The sequence below is a fragment of the Myxine glutinosa genome, chromosome 14 (genome assembly GCF_964187855.1).
Source record: "Myxine glutinosa chromosome 14, kmMyxGlut1.1, whole genome shotgun sequence".
NCBI classification, from domain to species: domain Eukaryota; kingdom Metazoa; phylum Chordata; class Myxini; order Myxiniformes; family Myxinidae; genus Myxine; species Myxine glutinosa.
Genome location: NC_136274.1, coordinates 11,093,503 through 11,116,015, shown reverse-complemented (window position 1 = coordinate 11,116,015; position 22,513 = coordinate 11,093,503). Strand labels below are relative to the sequence as shown.

The 22,513-nt window shown below is 48.7% G+C and overlaps 2 protein-coding genes across 5 annotated transcripts in view; one reads left to right on the top strand and one right to left on the bottom strand.

The window, feature by feature from the left end:
* RFXAP (regulatory factor X associated protein) overlaps positions 1-3,570 on the bottom strand; it is a 30,545-nt gene extending 26,975 nt beyond the window's left edge. The window contains exons 1-2 of the mRNA XM_068135181.2: positions 2,763-3,570; positions 1,018-1,137 (exon numbers count right to left, since the gene is read on the bottom strand). Of these exons, the coding sequence (XP_067991282.2) occupies positions 1,018-1,137; positions 2,763-3,143 (501 nt within the window). The 5' untranslated portion in view covers positions 3,144-3,570. The remainder of the gene's footprint in view (positions 1-1,017; positions 1,138-2,762) is intronic.
* TBC1D19 (TBC1 domain family member 19) overlaps positions 3,440-22,513 on the top strand; it is a 208,673-nt gene continuing 189,599 nt past the window's right edge. For 2 of the 4 annotated variants that reach the window (XM_068135179.2, XM_068135180.2), the window contains exon 1: positions 3,535-3,787. In XM_068135179.2, coding sequence (XP_067991280.1) covers positions 3,695-3,787 — 93 coding nt within the window. In that variant the 5' untranslated portion in view covers positions 3,535-3,694. Of the gene's footprint in view, positions 3,788-22,513 lie in introns of all 4 variants that reach the window. The other 2 variants (XM_068135177.2, XM_078768301.1) reach the window with 2 other exon arrangements.

Sequence of the window (22,513 nt, the reverse complement as noted above, 5' to 3'; positions counted from 1 at the left end):
GCTCAATGGAATACTGTTCTCCCCTATGGGCCGGTGCTCCTGCCTCACACCTAGCTCGGCTTCACGCTGTTGAACCCAAAGCTTTCAGAATCATTGGAATCTCCCGCGATGAAGCTAACTCCGAGGGCCTTTCACTCACGCACTGCAGGCAGGTAGGTGGTCTTTCTGTCTTCTACCGACCCCTCTCCGGCCTTGCTCCCCCAGCTCTATCTGTGCTCTGTCCCCCAAATATTCCGACAGGTCGCACAAGATCTGCCAGCAACCCTCTTATGGTTAAACTGCCGAAATCTAGGCTCTCTGCTCACCTTCACTCTTTCATTCCTCTTTTCTCCCACCTCTGGAACAAACTCCCTCACTCTCTTCAATCCCACTCCTCCCTCCAGGTCTTTAAAACAGCTGTTCACCACCATCTCTTATCTTCCCCCATCCAAAACCTTGATCTTTTCTACCCCCGGTAATTCACCCCAGATCCACTTTTTTTTGAAATTCCAACTTCTTTCCTGGAAGTCCTTGCAGTGTCCATATGTTTTATACCTCTCCCACCCCCCCTTCCCATGCCCCCCCCTCCAAAGTCCTCCCTCCCACAGATCTCTCGATGTCCCTGCTCTCAAATGTTGTGTTTGTGTCCTTCCCCCTCTCTCCCTATCTTGTCTACGGTCCCCTTATTATATGTTTTATGTGTCGGTTTGTCTTTCTGTGTGATTAATGTTCGCTCTTTCACGAGCCTCGATCTTGTATCCCAAAAAAAAGAAAAAAAAGAAAGTGAATAGATTGTGAGCCTTCAAATGGCTCCATTTTTATTATTCTACGCCAGCAGGATAAAGGGTGAGATTATTCGAATAAAATGTGATGGACACAGACGGATGCAGATCCTTTTAGTAAAAGATCACATGTGATGGACAAAGAAGTGTACTTGAGTTAAGGTGATGACAGGAATAATAAAGCTTTAAAAGGTTTTCATCCTATAATTTATTTGAGCTGTTGTCACCACTCCACACAAATCGGAGGTTTCCCTACCTGGCGCTTCAGGAAAAGCACCTGCTCGATATTTGTAAGTTTACGGGTTGGAGATTGTTCCATCAGAAGACCCAACTTCTGTGGCGTTACACCTGTTGTCGGCTGCATACTGGAATCTTCCTGCAAAAACGTCATCATTGACATGGGGTAAGTCCCAGCACGCTGGAATCATTTCATTATTAATCCTTAATATTAAATGTAATCTTTAGTTTTGGGACGGATTGTTTTGAGAAAAATCACAACCCAATTGTAAAATATGACATTCACTAAATATCAGAACTACAACTACCACAACTCAACCAAAATCCCAGCACCTCCCTTACTCATCCCCAAACCCAGCACATCCCTTACTCATCCCCAAACCCAGCACCTCCCTTACTCATCCCCAAACCCAGCACCTCTCTTACTCATCCCCAAACCCAGCACCTGCCTTACTCAACACTAAACCCAGCACCTCCCTTACTCAACCCTAAACCCAGCACCTCCCTTACTCATCCCCAAACCCAGCACTTCCCTTACTCATCCCTAAACCCAGCATCTCCCTTACTCATCCCCAAACCCAGCACTTCCCTTACTCATCCCTAAACCCAGCATCTCCCTTACTCAACCCTAACCCAGCACCTCCCTTACTCATCCCCAAACCCAGCACTTCCCTTACTCATCGCTAAACCCAGCAGCTCCCTTACTCATCCCCAAACCCAGCACTTCCCTTACTCATCCCTAAACCCAGCATCTCCCTTACTCAACCCTAACCCAGCACCTCCCTTACTCATCCCTAAACCCAGCATCTCCCTTACTCAACCCTAACCCAGCACTTCCCTTACTCATCCCTAAACCCAGCATCTCCCTTACTCAACCCTAACCCAGCACCTCCCTTACTCAACTCTAAACCCAGCACGTGCCTTATTCAACCCCAATCGCAGCACCCATCCCCTCAACCCCAATCCCAGCACCCATCCCCTCAACCCCAATCCCAGCACCCATCTCCTCAACCCCAATCCCAGCACCCATCCCCTCAAGCCCAATTCAATCCATGACAACCCTCCCCTCAAGCCCAATCCCAGCACCCATCCCCTCAACCCCAATCCCAGCACCCATCCCCTCAACCCCAATCCCAGCACCCATCCCCTCAACCCCAGCACCCATCCCCTCAACCCCAATCCCAGCACCCATCCCCTCAACCCCAATCCCAGCACCCATCCCCTCAACCCCAATCCCAGCACACATCACCCTCAACCCCAATCCCAGCACACATCCCCTCAACCCCAGCACCCATCCCCTCAACCCCAATCCCAGCACCCATCCCCTCAACCCCAATCCCAGCACCCATCCCCTCAAGCCCAATTCAATCCATGACAACCCTCCCCTCAAGCCCAATTCAATCCATGACAACCCTCCCCTCAAGCCCAATTCAATCCATGACAACCCTCCCCTCAACCCCAATTCCATGCAGCAACCCTCCGTTCAACCCCAATCCAAGACACCACCTTCCTCAACCCCAGTCGCACCTTCTCCTCAACCTCTAACCACCTCACTCCACAACGCCCCATCGCATCAGCTCCAATCGCAAAAAAACTACCCAACCAACGCGAATAAGTCAATATTATCCGTTTAAATTGTACAATCATGAACTAAGCGATGAACATGTTACATGAGAAACCTGTAACGTATAAACAGCCATGATACACAGAAGATGGTGAAACACCAAGTCTGGATCGGACACTGTGGACAGAAGACCCACCCACCTCAACGTTGCCGCCACCAAGCACATCCACCTCTTCCTTGGAAGTCTTCTTTTTCCGTTTCTTCTTTTTCTTCTTCCATTCGGCTTTTTTCTTTTTGTACTTGGCCTTGTACGTTTTGTTCTTGTGCCGTTTGCACATCCACGTCTGACGGCCTCCCTGCTTGCTCTTGGTGCTCACCCCCTTCGCTACCTCGTCGCATCCCTCGTAGGCGCAACGTAGCGGGAAGTCGCCCTCCCGTTCCGACGTGGACACGGCGTCCGGCTCGTCGTTGGTCGCGGCGGTCGGAACGCCTTCCGCGAGTCCCGCGTCGCGACTTCCCGAAGCCTCATCGCGAGCGGCGCTGCAGCCGCTGCTCGTCGCGCACGAGGCCGCGCTGCTCATCGCGTGCCCCTCGCGCACGAGGCCGCGCAGCGCCGTTGGACCTTTGACTTTGACCCCACTTCCGGCACCAATCGCCTCATGGCTAGTTCGGAAATACACGCAAAACCTATTTTATTTATCCTCAATGAATTGTTGTACACACGTTTGATGATACGTTTTTATATCACTTTTCCGTTTGTTAAAAATCGTTCCTGCGTGTCCACACTTCTGGTATAAATGGCGTCGTATTTCAGCGACAGGACAAAACAACACATTCCGCACATTTAATCTCTCTACGTATTCAACGTGCCCTTGCCGACGTCATCACGTTGTCCGTATAAATGGCGTCGTATTTCAGCGACAGGACAAAACAACACATTCCACGCATTTAATCTCTCTACGTATTCGACGTGCTCACGTCATCACGTTGGCCCTGCTGTTTGCCGACCAATGACGTCTGCGTTGTCGCTCGTTACGATGATTGGATGTTGCCCGTAGCAACGCGGCCTTCTGGTAAATTGCAATTACAGAGCGATTCTTGCGTCGTTTGAAATATTCAAACTTGTTTCCAGATGGATCTGGAGTTCGTGGCGTTGAGCGTCGCCCAAGTGGTGTGCAAGTTGCGGAATTCGCATTTATATGGACAGATGCACCGAGAGGCTCTGGTGAGATGTTTTGTTCATTGAAAGCAAAGGTTAATAACTATAACTATAAAATGAGTAATTACAGCAATTTTACCTTTTTAAAATAATATTGTAATTGTATGTGGGACAGCGGCTGGTGAAGGTGAAGATGTCGGAAATATTATAATTTATATGTATGGTAATGGAGTATTTACATCCGTACTAATATTGCGCTTTCACGAGCCTCGACTCTGTGACTGTAGACAAAAAAACCAAAAAAAAAACCTCATTTCCACAAACGTATCTATTAGTAATAGATACGTTTGTGGAAATGAGGTTTTTTTTTGTTTTTTTTGTATACAGTCACAGAGTCGAGGCTCGTGAAAGCGCTAACACATTGAACATGAAAACATGCACAGACACATCAAACATACAATGAAGGCAGCGGGAGACAAGAGGGGGAGAGAGGGAAGCACACAAGCACAACAGTAGAGAACAGGGACATCGGGAGGTCTGTGGAAGGGAGAGGGCTGGGGGAGGGGGCGAAGGGAGGGGAAGGGGTACACAGGACAAAACAAATGGACTCTACCAGGAATTTCAGGAATGAAGTCGGAGATTGAGGGAGGTGGATTTGGGGTGTTTTAACGGGGGTAGAAAAGATCAAGGTTTTGGATGGGGGAAGATAAGAGATGGTGGTGAACAGCTGTTTTAGAGACCTGGAGGGAGGAGTGGGATTGAAGGGAGTGGGGGAGTTTGTTCCAGAGGCGGGAGAAAAGAGGAATGAAGGAGTGAAGGTGAGCAGAGAGTCTTGATTTTGGCAGTTTAACCATTAGAGGGTTGCTGGCAGATCTTGTGCGACCTGAAGGAATATTTCGGAGACAGAGCAGAGGGAGCTGGGGGGGCAAGGCCGGAGAGGAGTCGGTAGAAGACAGAAAGACCACCAACCTTCCTGCGGTGAGAGAGTGAGATTGATTCATTTGTTGCTCATCAGCACGTGCCCACAACCCTGCCACAAATGATGACCAGTGCACATGGAGAAGGAACTTGGCTCTACAGTGCATTCAGAAAGTATTCAGACCCCTTCACTTTTTTTACATTTTGTTATGTTGCAGCCTTGTGCTGAAGTTGTTGAAATTCATTTTTTCCCTCATAAATCTACACTCAATACCCCCCATATAGTCAGGTTCACTATGTTTTTTCATTCAAAATTTTGGTAGATTAGCAAAACTATACATTTTTGGAATATTCAGGGCATGAGGAATCCAAAAATTAATGTTTACATTTGCGTAGACACCTTTGCGAAAATGACACTCAGGACAGTGATGAAGATCTGTAAAAGCATATTCCTGAACGGTATAGACCTAGTAGATCCTGTGTATAGGACTTATAGTTCAATCTGATACTACCTATAACTTCCTATAACAACCTATAACTTCAAAGGACTTGCAATATCATGTATTATGTAATACAGTTTATTGAAGGAGCGGCGCTCCAACGCGAGTCGAAAGAATTGACGCGACCAAAGACGGAATTCGTCCGAGTTGCTTTATTGAAACAAAACAGCTCAGGTATTCTGACAAAAGCCCGTTTATCGGGCAGCAATATATATACACATTTATGTCGGGAAGTTTGCCCGGCAAAAGCTATACCGGGCATGCCCGGGTGTCAAGGGCGAGCCTTGGAAAGGCGAGTCTGGACCTGCCCGGGCGTGTTTGGCTGCGGCCTGGCAAGTCGAGGCTGGGCGTGCCCGGGCACTCTGGACGAGCACTGGAAAGGCGAGAGCGGGCATGCCCGGACGCTCTGGGCGAGCCCTGGAAAGGTGATAGCGGGCATGCCCGGACGCTCTGGGCGAGCCCTGGAAAGGCGAGAGCGGGCATGCCCGGGAAAGACGAGACCGGGCGTGCCCGGGAGGTTCGGGCGTGCCCGGGAACAGTGAGTCCGGGCATGCCCGGGAGAGGCGCGTCTGGCCGTGTTCTGGCCGGTGCAAGGCGATTGTGTGCATCCAGCGGTAACCGCTACACACGCCCCTCCAGAATCGACCTGCACCGGCAGGGTCAATTTAAGGGGGTTCCGGATGACCCGGCCGAAGCGACCCCTGGAGGGTCGTGGGGAGGGGTCCGACGTGGTGGTGGGTGGTCGAGCGGGGGGAACTGTGGCCGGGGGGCGGCCTCGCCGCGGAGGAAGGGCCAACCGTGGTGGTCGGTCGACGTCCATGTGCGCCGGTTTGAGGCGGTCCACAGAGATCCGGTCCGACCGGCCGCCAACGTCGACGACAAAGGACTTGTCGCCCCGTCGCAGGACCCGGAAGGGCCCGTCGTACGGCGGCCGGAGTGGCCCCCGGTGCGCGTCATGACGCACAAAGACATACTCCGCTGTGCGAAGCGCCGGGGGGACGTTGGACTGGGGGCCACCGTGGCGGGACGTTGGCACGGGGGCAAATCGGCGGGCGGCCTCCTGGAGGTCCGAGCGCTGGTGTGCGGCGGACCAGGGACTGGTAGCGTCGGGCACGAACTCGCCCGGGACGCGGAGCGGCTGGCCGTAGACGAGCTCGGCGGTGGACGCCCGGAGGTCCTCCTTGGGGGCCGTGCGGAGGCCCAAAAGGACCCACGACAGCCGGTCGGTCCAACCGTCGTCCTGAAGGCCGGCCATGAGTGCGGCCTTCATGGAGCGGCAAAACCGCTCGCACAACCCGTTGGCTTGGGGGTGGTAGGCCGTGGTGCGGTGCAGCGTGACCCCCAACGAGCGGGCGACCGCGCCCCAAAGTTCGGACGTGAACTGTGGGCCGCGGTCGGACGAGATGTCCGCCGGTGCGCCGAAGCGCGCGACCCAGGTGGCGATGAACGCCTGCGCCACGTCGGCGGTGGTGGTGGAGGTGAGGGGCACGGCCTCCGGCCACCTGGTGGTCCTGTCCACCATGGTGAGCAGGTGGGTGAACCCCCACGATGGGGGCAGGGGACCCACCAGGTCCACGTGGACGTGGTCGAAACGCCGTGCAGGCACGGTGAAAGGTGCCAGCGGGGCCTGGGTGTGGCGGTGGACCTTGGCCCGCTGGCAGGCCGTGCAGGCGTTGGCCCAGTCGCGGACGTTCCGTCGAAGGCCGTGCCAGACGAAACGCGCCGACACCAGCTTCTGAGAAGCTTTCCGGCCCGGGTGAGAAAGGCCGTGGATGGAGGCGAAGATGCGGCGCTGCCAGGAAACGGGCACGATGGGGCGAGGCTGGCCCTGGGAGACGTCGCAGAGCAGGACGGTGCCCGCAAAGGGGATGTCGGCCAGGCGGAGGCCCGTGTCCGCCGCCCGGAGGGCCTGCACCGAGGTGTCGGTGGTCTGGTCGGCCGCCATGAGCGCGAAGTCCACGCCGAGGTGGACCGCGTTCGCGCTGGCCCGAGAAAGACAGTCGGCCACAGCGTTGTCTTTGCCGGCGACATGCCGGATGTCCGTGGTGAATTCCAACACGGTGGAGAGGTGGCGCTGCTGGCGGGCCGACCACGGCTCCGTGACTTTGGCCATTGCGTTGACCAACAGCTTGTGGTCGACGAAAGCCGTGAACGGGCGGCCCTCCAGGAGGTGTCGGAAATGGCGAACGGCCAGGAATAGACCGAGCAGCTCGCGGTCGAACGTGCTGTATTTTAACTCGTTCGGCCGGAGCTGCTGGCTGAAAAAGGCGAGTGGCTGCCAAACCCCGTCCACCCATTGTTCATGGACGGCGCCCACCGCGTAGTTGGAGGCGTCCGTAGTGAGGGCGATGGGCGCGTTGAGCACCGGGTGAGCCAGCAGCGTTGCGTCGGCGAGGGCCCGTTTTGCGCTCGCGAAGGCCGCGTCCATGGCCGCGAACCAAACGATGTCATGCTTGGCCGGCTTGCCCCGGAGGGCCTCGTAAAGGGGCCGCATGAGCTGAGCAGCGCGGGGCACGAATCGGTGATAAAAATTCACCATGCCGAGGAACTCTTGTAGGGCCTTGATGGAACGGGGACGCGGGAACGTGGTGATGGCCTCGACCTTGGTCGGCAGCGGCACGGCCCCGGTCTTGGTGATGCGGTGGCCCAAAAAGTCAACGGCCGTCATGCCGAAGTGGCATTTGGCCGGGTTGACAATTAAGCCATGCCCGCTGAGGCGACCGAACAGTGTTCGGAGGTGGAGGAGGTGCTCGGCGCGGGACGTGCTGGCGACGAGGATGTCGTCCAGATAGACGAAAAGAAATGGCAGGTCGCGCAGCACGCCGTCCATTAAGCGCTGGAACGCCTGGGCCGCGTGCTTGAGGCCAAACGGCATGCTCAAAAATTCGAACAGGCCGAACGGCGTGATGACGGCCGTCTTCGGGACGTCGGCCGCCCGGACAGGTACCTGGTGGTATCCCCGTATCAGGTCAATTTTGGAAAATATGACCCGTCCCGCCTAACGGGTGGAAAAGTCCTGGATGTGCGGGATCGGGTACCTGTCGGGGGTGGTAGCGTCGTTGAGGTGGCGGTAGTCGCCACACGGGCGCCATCCGCCCCCCGGCTTTGGCACGATGTGCAGTGGTGAGGCCCACGCGCTATTGGAGCGCCGCACGATGCCGAGGTGCTCCAACGCGTCGAACTCGGCTTTTGCCACGGCGAGCTTGGCCGGGTCGAGGCGGCGGGCCCTGGCGTAGACCGGCGGGCCCGTAGTGGGTATGTGGTGCTCGATCCCATGCCGCACTGTGACGGCCGAAAACGTCGGCCGTGTGAGGGCCGGGAATTCCGCGAGCAGGCGAGCGAACTCGTTCGCCGTCGGAAGGGCGCATGCCAGTTCGGTCGGCGCGGAGCTGCTCATCGTGCACGCCAGGGAGCTGAAGGTCTCGGCGTTGACAAGGTGACGACGTTTGACGTCGACCAGCAGCCCGTGCGCGCAGAGGAAGTCGGCGCCCAGCAAAGCCATGGGGACGCAGGCGGTCACAAAGGTCCACTGAAAGCGCTGGCTGCCGAAGCAGAGGGTGACGTTGCGCAGGCCGAAAGTGCGTATGGCCGAGCCATTAGCAGCGACCAAAGAGGGGCCGCAAACGGCGCCCCGCCTGTCCTGCTCGGAGGCGGGTATGACGCTCAGTTGGGCGCCGGTGTCACAAAGGAAACGCCGCCCGGACGCTTTGTCCCGAATGAAAAGCAAGTTGCCCGAGTGGCCGGCGCTCATGGCTGGGAATGAAAGCCGGCCCGGCCGTTTCCCGACTTGCCGAAAGTGCACGGGGGTCGGCACGTCCGAGCCTTGTGTCCGAACCTGGCGTGGTAAGAACACCACCCCTGTTCAGGTGGAGGCCCCGGCCGTCGTGTCGGAAGCGGTCGGTGCGGCTTGGCGGCCGCCAGTTTCACCGGCAGTTCGGCCTCCAACCGCGCAGGGCGCTCGGGCGTCGTGGGCGTCGCCTCGGAGGGCGGCAGGCTCCAGGTAGCCGCGCCGATGTGTTGGCCCGCCGAGGAGATCTTATCGGCTTCCCTGGCGAGGGCGCGGGGATCGGTGATCGACGTGCCAGCCAGGGCGAGGCGTACCGGGTGAGGCAGCTGGCGAAGGAACAACTCGCGGAACAGAAAATCCAGAGAGTGCTCACCGAGCAACGAGAGCATATAGTCCATGCGCTCGGACGGGCGCGTGTCGCCGAGCTCGGGCAGGTCGAGCAGGCGCCGTGCACGTGCCGCCGGTGAGAGGGCGAAAGCGTCGAGGAGGAGCGTCTTCAGCGCGTCATACTTGTCGGCAGCCGGCGGGTGCTCGAGGAGGCTCAGGGCGCGGGCCGCGGTGGCGGAACCGAGCGCTGCCACGACGTGGTGGAAGCGGGTGTCGTCCGCGGTGATGCCTCGCAGGGCGAACTGGGAATCCGCCTGGGCGAACCAAACAGCCGCGTGAGCCTCCCAGAAGGTAGGCAGTTTAAGAGTCACTGCCGTGTCCATGTCGGTAGGTCACCAGTGAAGGAGCGGCGCTCCAACGCTAGTCGAAAGAATTGACGTGACCAAAGACGGAATTCGTCTGAGTTGCTTTATTGAAACAAAACAGCTCAGGTATTCTGACAAAAGCCCGTTTATCGGGCAGCAATATATATACACATTTATGTTGGGAAGTTTGCCCGGCAAAAGCTATACCGGGCATGCCCGGGTGTCAAGGGCGAGCCTTGGAAAGGCGAGTCTGGACCTGCCCGGGCGTGTTTGGCTGCGGCCTGGCAAGTCGAGGCTGGGCGTGCCCGGGCGCTCTGGACGAGCACTGGAAAGGCGAGAGCGGGCATGCCCGGACGCTCTGGGCGAGCCCTGGAAAGGCGATAGCGGGCATGCCCGGACGCTCTGGGCGAGCCCTGGAAAGGCGAGAGCGGGCATGCCCGGGAAAGACGAGACCGGGCGTGCCCTGGAGGTTCGGGCGTGCCCGGGAACAGTGAGTCCGGGCATGCCCGGTAGAGGCGCGTCTGGCCGTGTTCTGGCCGGTGCAAGGCGATTGTGTGCATCCAGCGGTAACCGCTACAATATCACAAATATAAAGACAATGGTTTTCAATTACCTTTGTTTGTTGCTTTTCTATAATCCTGAGCACTATTTTGAGGGCTTTATTGGATTCCTTGACCCAGAAAACATAGGATTAGCATATTTAATGAAGTTTCCAGGTTGACTCGAAGCCGAGATAGCGCAAAATATGTATTTTATGGCGGCCATTTTGAAAATCCAAAATCTGTGTCTGTGCAAATGCCAACATTGATTTTCGGATTCTCCATGCTCTGATGATTCCAAAAATGTATAGGTTTGCTAATCTCCCAAAATTTTGAACGAAATTATATTTGTTAACATAGTGAACTTGACTAATATTGACAAAGAGAAAACAGGATTTTAGAAAGTTTTGCAAATTTATTAAAAAGAAAAAACTGAAATATCACATTTACATAAGTATTCATACCCTTTGCTATGACACTTGAAATTTAGCTCAGGTGCCTCCCATTTCTCTTGATCATCTTTGAGATGTTTCTGCACCTTGATTGGAGTCCACCTGTGGTAAATTCAATTGATTTGACATGATTTGGAAAGGCACACACCTGTCTATATAAGGTCTGACAGCTGACAATGCATATCAGAGAAAAACCCAAGCCATGAGGTCGAAGGAACTGCCTGCAGAGCTCAGAGACAGGATTGTGTCGAGGCACAGATCTGGGGAAGCCTACAAAAAAAATCTCTGCTGCATTGAAGGTTCCCAAGAGCACAATGACCTCCATAATTCTTAAATGGAAGAAGTTTGGAACAACCAGGACTCTTCCCAGAGCTGGCCTCCCGGCCAAACTGAGCAATCGGGGGAGAAGGGCCTTGGTAAGAGAGGTGACCAAGAACCCGATGGTCACTCTGGCTGAGCTCCAGAGATCCTGTGTGGGGATGGGAGAAACTTCCAGAAGGACAACCATCACTGCAACACTCCACCGATCTGGGCTTTATGGTAGAGTGGCGAGACGGAAGCCTCTCCTCAGTGACAGACACATGAAAACCTGCTTGGAGTTTGCAAAAAAGCACCTAAAGGACTCAGACTGTGAGAAACAAGATTCTGTGGGCTTTCATGTGTCTTTCACTGAGGAGAGGCTTCCGTCTGGCCACTCTACCATAAAGCCCAGATCGGTGGAGTGTTGCAGTGATGGTTGTCCTTCTGGAAGTTTCTCCCATCTCCACACAGGATCTCTGGAGCTCAGCCAGAGTGACCATTGGGTTCTTGGTCACCTCTCTTACTGAGGCCCTTCTCCCCCGATTGCTCAGTTTGGCTGGGCGGCCAGCTCTTGGAAGAGTCCTGGTTGTTCCAAACTTCCTCCATTTAAGAATTATAAGAGGCCACTGTGCTCTTGGGAACCTTCAATGCAGCAGAAATGTTTTTGTAGGCTTCCCCAGATCTGTGCCTCGACACAATCCTGTCTCTGAGCTCTGCAGGCAGTTCCTCCGACCTCATGGCTTGGTTTTTGCTCTGATATGCATTGTCCACTGTGAGACCTTATATGGACAGGTGTGTGCCTTTCCAAATCATGTCCAATCAATTGAATTTACCACAGGTGGACTCCAATCAAGGTGCAGAAACATCTCAAAGATGATCAATAGAAATGGGAGGCACCTGAGCTAAATTTCAAGTGTCATAGCAAATGGTCTGAATACTTATGTAAATGTGATATTTCAGTTTTTTCTTTTTAATAAATTTGCAAAACTTTCTAAAATCCTGTTTTCTCTTTGTCATTATGGGGTATTGAGTGTAGATTAATGAGGGAAAAAACGAATTTAAACGATTTCAGCATAAGGCTGCAACATAATAAAATGTGAAAAAAGTGAAGGGGTCTGAATACTTTCTGAATGCGCACTGTACATGGTGGTAAAGTGCTGCCATCAATTCCCTTCAATTTGCTGAGTGGATTTTGGGGTTTCTTGAACGTTTGATAGGCCTTATCGAAGGCAAGACACCGGGCATGATTTAATGAGGTCTCATTCCTTAAAAGCATACACGCTACATGTAAATATGTCACTGGCATGTCCAGACATGTTGTTGGTCAAACTTTCCCAGCCTAACAAAGGCTGATGTGTAGTCACACCCGGTGAAGGCGTGGAAGGTAGGGAGGGCAGTGCACATACTTGGTCCTATTTTCTCCGCAATATAAATTTTTTCCACCTTTTTGCTCCAGAATCCACGTCCATCCAAATTATGGCTCGATATTTGTGGCAGTGGAAAAGGAGTATGACAGCAATGTAGGTTTCCACTGATCTCCGTAGCTGACGTGATTTCCTTGATGTGGAGACACTAGCACGTATCTGCTTCCTGATGGTTGCCTGATAGGGCCTTGACCTCCTTTGTGACGACATCATTGTTCATTGAAATAATCCGGACACATTTGTCATCATAGCCAATGGAATCCTAGTGATTTGAGATAATGGCTCCGTGTTTACTTTTTGCCCACTCTTGATAAAAAGTCAGGCAGTTGACGCTTAAAAGAGGGCGCGGCAACTTAAAGGCATCACTCAGTTTTGGATGAGCTTGTTTTGGGCCAGAGCCTCTCTTCTCTGGAGTAGACTATGTCATCGGATCCTCTCTTCCCTGGAGTAGACTATGTCATCGGACCCTCTCTTCTCTCGATCTACATCCTTGATTGATGGAGTGGCATAGGTATCGAATACTATGTCAATGCGCTGATGACGTATAGCAGTGATCTGGATCAGGATGCACTGAGCAAGGCCACCGTAGCTGCGAGATATACAGTATTCTGAACAATGCAATAAGAAGTTGCCATCAATAATTCAGGCTTCAACCGTTGACAGATACCCAGACTCAACTTGATCTTCCAAGTATCGAATTAGTTTACTCTTTGCAGTTTTTGGCCATGGTTCTATCTGCGCAGCACAGGGACAAAGGGCACAGGTTTAAGTGGGAAGGATAGCATGTTCTGGAGATCGATTTTCTGTTTCTGTGCCAAGATGATGAGCCGTCCCAGTAAATAGTGCGTGCATTTTAAGTCAAGGACTTCCTTATTTGTTGCCCGTCTGTTTTTGACACCGTCACGTTCAAAATTGAATATCTTTTTTTTTCTCTTGATTAATTGCTCAAAGCGGGCAGTATATTGTATGCAGGCCTCTGTGAATTCAACATACTGCTTCACTCCCTCCTGGCAGAATGAAAGGATGTACTGCTTCACAGCCATGTTGGATGCTTTACCTGTCTGGATATTGTACAGTAGACTGGTTCAATTTCCAGCAAATGTGATTGCATGAGGCATTTTTGAGGAAAAGCAAACAAATAGGTTTTTCTTGAAGGGAATTTTGTGCTGAATAGGAATATCTTGTTTGTGTTTCCCAAAATTGCCTAATTAGGTCATTAATTAAGGGCAAAGTTCAATAAGCGCAAAATTCAAGTTTTCACAGAAATTGTTTTATTTTTAATATTCAATACAGTGGTAAAAAAGATTTTCCAATATCTATCATATTAAGCCATACATTGCATGTCAAAGATTTGAATTTAATGGAAAATGTGAAAGAAATTTTCACTTCTATGGAGAATATCTCCGTAACGGTTGACCTTTCTTCGGAGTGCCATGTCAGTCGATTTCCCTTTGATGTTTCATGTCAAAATGCACCAGTGAAAAGAATATATGGCATAGCATCATTGTCTAGGTTCAGGGGAATGAGACTTTGTTGTTTGTTTTGCGAAATTTGCATAATTAGCCACCAATTAGGGTCAAGGGTTAAATAGTACAAAATGCGAATTTTAATGAAATTTTCGTCAGGTCCTATTTGACGTCCCCAAGATGAATTTACAAGAATTTTCTACATATCATTCAAATTAAACGTCATATTATGTGCCGAATATTCAAATTAAATGAAAAATATGATAGGAATTCTTGATTCTATCGCCAATATCTCAATAACAGTTCAATTTTGGTCGCATGGATTTGTCTCTTTTCCAACGTAGGCCACCAAAACTGATTTTGGTTTCCTCTCTATATATGACAACAATATATCTAACAATATATTAGAAAGGAACATGTCACCTTTTTTATATTTCTATATTTTATATTTATATTTCACCCCCTTAAACCAACACTGATGAAGTGTCAAATAACCGTATTGTGGCAACATCCTAGCATTGGCGTTATTTAGTCTTGTTTTTGCATGTTACGGTCTCCGAGTCACTGCATTTGCATGCGTCTGTACACTTCAAATCCCATTTCTTGCACGAACACCTATCACTGGTGCAACCCTTGGTACAGCCACACTGTACAATGTCCTTGCATGCTTTTGGGATAGGGGGTAAAGATGTGAGCACCGGTAAGAGAATACCATCAGCCAGCTTCCATCCAGCAGAGTCCATTGGGGAAGGAATTACTGGGTTTGGATTGCACGCTTCTCTCCATATGAAGCTCTGGTCATTTGCACGCTGTATATGGTGATGTGCAGCATCACTGGATGGTGGCATTGATTCTGGTGCCTGACATTTACTGAACAGCTTTACACGGGCCTGGTCACAGTTCTCGGATGATGTCTTATATATGCGACATATAAATCTCTCAGCATCATTGGACACTTCATTGGACAGACTCAGAGACTTGCCAAGACCCCTTAATGATGATGGTGTTCCAAGAATACATCCCATGTTGACTTCTTTGAGTGTCCAGAGAAGTATGATACCGTATCACACCCTGTGATTGCATGGAATGCTGGGATTGTTTCAAATGTGTGGTCATCGAGGGCGAGTTGTTTCCTGATATCATGAACTGGAACATACTTCGATTTCTTAGAGGTGCCAGCCTTGAGCCATAACTGTGAGCAAACCATCTTGTCAAAATGCGCTAGAAGTAGAACAAGGATATCCGTATCACAGGCTGACACCACAACAGTTGGTGCATCACTTTGAATACAGTGGAGTATAATTCGGGTATCCGCTTCTTCATGATTACCTTCCAACATGCACGTTCCTCACCACGTAGAAGGCTTTCATCCGCAGCTCAATGGAATACTGCTCTCCCCTCTGGGCTGGTGCTCCTGCCTCACACCTAGCTCGTCTTCACGCTGTTGAAAGCAAAGCATTCAGAATCATTGGAATCTCCCGCGATGAAGCTAACTCCAAGGGCCTCTCACTCACTCACCGCAGGCAGGTTGGTGGTCTTTCCATCTTCTACCGACTCCTCTCCGGCCTTGCTCCCCCAGCTCTCTCTGTGCTCTGTCCCCCAAATATTCCTACAGGTCGCACAAGATCTGCCAGCAAGCCTCTGATGGTTAAACTGCCGAAATCTCGGCTCTCTGCTCACCTTCACTCCTTCATTCCTCTTTTCTCCCGCCTCTGGAACAAACTCCCACACTCCCTTCAATCCCACTCCTCCCTCCAGGTCTTTAAAACAGCTGTTCACCACCATCTCTTATCTTCCCCCATCCAAAACCTTGATCTTTTCTACCCCCGCTAATTCACCCCAGATCCACCTTGTTTGTAATTCCAACTTCTTTCCTGGTAGTCCTGGCAGTGTCCATATGTTTTATGCCTCTCCCACCCCCTTTCCCATGCCTCCCCCCCAAAGCCCTCTCCCTCCCACAGATCTCTCGATGTCTCCATGTCTCTCGGTTCCTGCTCTCAAATGTTGTGTTTGTGTCCTTCCCCCTCTCTCCCCATCTTGTCTACCGCTCCCGATGTTATTTGTTCTATGTGTCGGTTTGTCGGTTATGTGTCGGTTTGTCGGTTTGTCTTTCTGTGTGATAAATGTTCGCTCTTTCACGAGCCTCGATCTTGTATACAAAACAAAACAAAAAAAACAACAACTCCATGCTCATGTCAGGATCAGTACTTTGCACATCTGTCTCGCTAACGAACCCTCCACCCACAACAACTGTCTTCTCTGTAATTCACCTTTGGAGAAAAAAAGAAGAAGCCAGAATTTAGAAGCCAGAAAAACCATTTCACTCGTGCATTGACATATCAAAAGTAGACGAGGTTAAGCCCATATGGTAATGCATGAAAAGTCCAACCGTTACGGAGATATTCTCTTCAGAAGCAAACATTTCTTTCACATTTTCCATTAAATTCAAATCTTTGACATACGATATATGGCTTAATATGATAGATACTCGATAAACCTTTTCGCCACTGTATTGGATACTAAAAATAAAATAATTTCTGTGAAAACTTGAATTTTGCACTTATTGACCTTTGACCTTAATTAATGACCTAATTAGGCAATTTTGGGAAACACAAACAAGATATTCATATTCAGCACGAAAATCCCTTTCAGAAAAACCTATTTGTTTGCTTTTCCTCAAAAATGCCTCATGCAGCTTAAATAAGCACATTTTTGAATATCTTGCCTAGACTACAGTGCACCTGTGAGTGTTTCTCTGAATGGATTGCCTGCGTTTTCAATGGCACAGAATAATTATCTTCTCCAAGTCACCATTGTTTTTTCTCATCCTTGCTGGGCACAATGCGGCGGCACCAACATGGACAGCACTCATGTCTGAGATTTCATTCAGGGTAGTGGTCATTGATGCTCTGAGCGACTTTGTCAGCATCCATCGCAGACGTGCATGGTAATTGTTTGTGGCTGCTGAAATTCCTGTCAATCTCCGCATCAATGATAAGGAATCAAGAAAAGTCATTTTTGATCCTCAACAAAGCATTTTTGATCCACATTTTTGAAGAAGAGTCCAATAATCCTCAACAAAGCATCTAATAATCTCATCATTACCAGACAAAAAGATCCGTAGCGCTGCCATCACCTTGTCATTGTCAGAAAGGAACGAAAATGGGGGACTTGAAACACAAGGGCTCGGAGCTCAGGCAACTACCTGCATCTACTAAAGTCAGTGTCAGATAGCAAGCCATGCAGAGACCCAGCTGCTAATATGCCACATTCTGTAGGAACTTCCAGACCTCCACAAGGAACAACAAACTTTCCGATTGTTTTGAAGAAAGCTATCTGTATGTCAAAGGCACCAAACATAATGAAAATATCATCGTGCATTGTCGATTATGCAGACTGAATTTGCAAAGCTGGCTTTACGATGTTCCGATCATAAGACACAATTACATATCGTTGATTGCATTCTTTAGGACACCACTGTGCAAAATGGAGTGTCTCACCTACAACGTCTAAATTTATTGGTGGCTGTTGTAAATTTGGCAGGCAATGGACCACGTGTCATGGTAAATGGTCGGTGTACTACTGAGCATTGAATCCAGACCACATTGCATGTCATATCATTCATAATAGCCGGCGAAGCCGGTGTTGTGAATGAACGCGTACGTATTATGTTGAAAAACTAGATTTGGCTGGATCCTTTGAGAATTTCAAGCTTTCACGCACCAAATCACTCAATGGAGGCCGCCATCTTGCGGATGCGGAAGTATGCATAAAAATTTGACAAAAAGTTCAATAGGAGTTTGTTTCACCCGTCTTTGTTTGATTCACAATCTTAAGCACCTCTAATTTGAAATTAAAATACTTTAAGACCAACCTCGTTCCCCGGGCCCGCATGTGCCCTGGTTATCTTCAACGAAAATCGTCACCAAACACCGGAACCAATGAGATTCGAGCATTTGAAAAAATATTTCAAAAACCAAATCGCTCCATGGAGGCCGCCATCTTGCGGATGCAGAAGTATGCCTAAAAAATTGAGAAAAAGTTCAATAGGAGTTTGTTTCACCCGTCTTTGTTTGATTCACGATCTTATGCACCTCTAATTTGTAATTAAAATACTTTAAGACCAACCTCATTCGAGACTAGGAGCCCAGAAGGTTTATTCAAGTGAAAAGCGCCGAAGCAACTGACCACGTGGGTTGAAAGGGTTCTACCCCCACATCACAAAAATGCATTGCTGCCGGGTCAGGGTCGGTGCCTTCCCACCCAAATCGCCCAAAATAGGGACGCCATTACCGAAAATCCTATTTTCATCAATATCTGGAAAACTATACATGGGAGTATCACAAATCTGGTGTCTACACCCATGTTTTCATGGTCAATCACTATAGAAATGCATTTCTCCTTAGCCAGGGTTGTGTCTTTCCCGCCCAAAAGCACCCAAAGTGCCCAAAGTAAGGAAACCATTGCTGAAAATCCTATTTCCCTCAATATCTGGACAACTATACATGGGAGTATCACAAATCTGTTGTCTACACCCATGTTTTCATGGTCAATCATTATAATAATGCATTTCTCCTTAGCCAGGGTTGTGTCTTTCCCACCCAAAAGCACCCAAAGTGCCCAAAGTAAGGAAACCATTGCTGAAAATCCTATTTCCCTCAATATCTGGACAACTATACATGGGAGTATCACAAATCTGTTGTCTACACCCATGTTTTCATGGTCAATCATTATAATAATGCATTTCTCCTTAGCCAGGGTTGTCTTTCCCACCCAAAAGCACCCAAAGTGCCCAAAGTAAGGAAACCATTGCTGAAAATCCTATTTCCCTCAATATCTGGACAACTATACATGGGAGTATCACAAATCTGTTGTCTACACCCATGTTTTCATGGTCAATCATTATAATAATGCATTTCTCCTTAGCCAGGGTTGTGTCTTTCCCACCCAAAAGCACCCAAAGTGCCCAAAGTAAGGAAACCATTGCTGAAAATCCTATTTCCCTCAATATCTGGACAACTATACATGGGAGTATCACAAATCTGGTGTCTACACCCATGTTTTCATGGTCAATCACTATAGAAATGCATTTCTCCTTAGCCAGGGTTGTGTCTTTCCCGCCCAAAAGCACCCAAAGTGCCCAAAGTAAGGAAACCATTGCTGAAAATCCTATTTCCCTCAATATCTGGACAACTATACATGGGAGTATCACAAATCTGTTGTCTACACCCATGTTTTCATGGTCAATCATTATAATAATGCATTTCTCCTTAGCCAGGGTTGTCTTTCCCACCCAAAAGCACCCAAAGTGCCCAAAGTAAGGAAACCATTGCTGAAAATCCTATTTCCCTCAATATCTGGACAACTATACATGGGAGTATCACAAATCTGCTGTCTACACCCATGTTTCATGGTGATCTGACTCTGATAGGAACATTTCAGGATGACATACATATTTTATAAGCACTACAATAATTTTCTCAATGTAATGATTATCCATGAAAACTTAGGTGTAGATACCCAATTTGTGATCTTATCAAGCATTAGTTCTTAATTCACATCGGATGTCCTCTATGGCTTTCCGTAGTTTTGAAAAAAGTCATAGCAACTGCTTTGCAATGGTCACAGCAACAGCTAATACACCAGATTTTATTGAATTTTTGGTCAGTATTAATGGCTGACCAACTTTTTGGAAATAAGAGCATTGTTGAAATGTTCTCTTGACTACTTTTTAAAGCTATGACTTTTTCTTGGGGTTTGAACAGCATGGTGATCAATTTTGCCATGAAGGGTATAAGCTTACAAATAAAAATTGTAACTAGAATGTTTCTTTGTTAAATACTTTTTAGCGAGCTTTTTTTTCAATTAAGTCCCAACAGTGAGCTACAAAAGATGATATGTACAAAATATGCAGACTTCCCATAAAATAGGTAGTTTCTTAACCTTTTGATACAAACAATGGCATGCAGAACTTCCACTCAATTAGATGAGCTGATGGTTGTAGTAAACAAAGCCTGTAGTCACTGTGCTGCCCTCTAAAGCTGTTTTTTTTTTTACTACGGATACCCAGATGTGTCCAATTTAATTTAATAATTTCGTATTATCACCATCTTCCGTGATCATGGTCACGTTTTTTTTTCCACAGTCATTAAGCTGGCAGAATTTTTTTTCTGCTGTGGCATCCATTTTGGAAGCCATTTTGGCCACCATCTTGAATTTTGGCAGATGGATACTCGGCAACATTGGAAATAATGGTAAATTTGAATTATTTGATCCCATAAACCTACCCATTGGCACCAAAATAACTGTACTAGATGCTGTACTAGAATCTGAGATATAGTTATTTTTATGTAAAAATGGCGGACATTGTGAAATTCAAAATGGCCACCATTGGAATAATAGAAAAAAAATGACACCAACCCAGCTGTGTTCCTTGGGGTTTAAGGAAATCAAAAACATTGGTGCAACTAGTATAGCAAATGTAGCAATAAAATCAAGACATGTTACATAACACCATGTACGGTACAATATAATACACCATTGTTTAGAAAATAATACATGGTGAATTTAGTCATTTTTAAAGCACTGCAATTGTTGGCAATGTAATAATTGACCATGAAAACATGGGTGTAGACACATCATTTGTGATATTCTCATGCATAGTTTTCCAGATATTGAGGAAAGTATGATTTCAGTAATTGTTTCCTTACTTTGGGCGCTTTTGGGCGGGTAAAATATGACACTTACTAAGGAGACAAGCGTTACGCCTATGTCCCCCGTCGGTGAAGTGATGTGAGTTGACAAAGTGGAAGACGCAGAAAACATGCTATGATATGATATTTCGCTCACAAGGTTCAGACATACATGGAGGCGGCCATCTTGGATTTTGACGTGGCGACCCAATTTTCAATAGCGTTTTTCCTTATGCCTAGATACACCCACACACCAGATTAGAAGTTGGTACTTTGCTTATTTTCCAAGATATTTCACTCACAAGGTTCAGACATATATATGGTGGCGGCCATCTTGGAGTTTGATGTGGCGACCCAATTTTAAAAAGCCTTCTTGCTTTTGCCTAGATACACCCACACACCAGATTAGAAGTTGATACTTCGCTTATTTTTCGCGATATTTCGCTCACAAGGTTCAGACATATATATGGTGGCGGCCATCTTGGATTTTGATGTGGCGACCCAATTTTCAATAGCGTTCTTCCTTATGCCGAGATACACCCACACACCAGATTAGAAGTTGGTACTTTGCTTATTTTCCAAGATATTTCACTCACAAGGTTCAGACATATATATGGTGGTGGCCATCTTGGAGTTTGACGTGGCGACCCAATTTTAAATAGCGTTCTTCCTTATGCCGAGATACACCCACACACCAAATTAGAAGTTGGTACTTCGCTTATTTTTCAAGATATTCATCTCACAAGGTTCAGACATACATGGCGGCGGCCATCTTGGATTTTGTCGTGGCGACCCAATTTTCAATAGCGTTCTTCCTGATGCCGAGATACACCCACACACCAAATTAGAAGTTGGTACTTCGCTTATTTTTCAAGATATTCATCTCACAAGGTTCAGACATACATGGCGGCGGCCATCTTGGATTTTGACGTGGTGACCCAATTTTAAACAGCCTTCTTGCTTTTGCCTAGATACACCCACACACCAGATTAGAAGTTGGTACTTCGCTTATTTTTCGAGATATTTCGCTCACAAGTTTCAGACATATATATAGTGGCGGCCATCTTGGATTTTGACGTGGCGACCCAATTTTCAATAGCGTTCTTCCTTATGCTGAGATACACCCACACACCAGATTAGAAGTTGGTACTTTGCTTATTTTTCAAGATATTCATCTCACAAGGTTCAGACATACATGGCGGCGGTCATCTTGGATTTTGACGTGGCGACCCAATTTTCAATAGCGTTCTTCCTTATGCCGAGATACACCCACACACCAGATTAGAAGTTGGTACTTCGCTTATTTTTCAAGATATTCATCTCACAAGTTTCAGACATACATGGCATCAGACATACATGGCGGCGGCCATCTTGGATTTTGACGTGGGTTGCACCCACACACCAAATTCGAATGTGGTCCTTCGCTTATGCACGCACGCATGCCCGCACGCACGCAAACACGCACGCCCGCACGCACACACACATGCACGGATGGACGGACGGACGGACGGACGGACACACGGACGGAGGGGAAAATCATAGTCCCCCTTTCGCTCCACTGTGCGACGGGGGACAAAAACTGCATTTTTGTTATGCTTGACCATGAAAACATGGGTGCCGACACCAAATTTGTGATACTCCCATGTACAGTTGTCCAGATATTGAGGGAAATAGGATTTTTGTCCCCCGTCGCACAGCGGAGCGAAAGGGGGACTATGGTTTTCCCCTCCGTCCGTGTGTCCGTCCGTCCTTACGTCCGTCCGTGCGTGTGTGTGTGCGTGCGGGCATGCGTGCGTGCGTGCGGGCGGGCGTGCGTGCGTGCGTGCGTGCATAAGCGAAGGACCGCATTCGAACTTGGTGTGTGGGTGCAACCCACGTCAAAATCCAAGATGGCCGCCGCCATGTATGTCTGATGCCATGTATGTCTGAACCTTGTGAGATGAATATCTTGAAAAATAAGCGAAGTACCAACTTCTAATCTGGTGTGTGGGTGTATCTCGGCACAAGGAAGAACGCTATAGA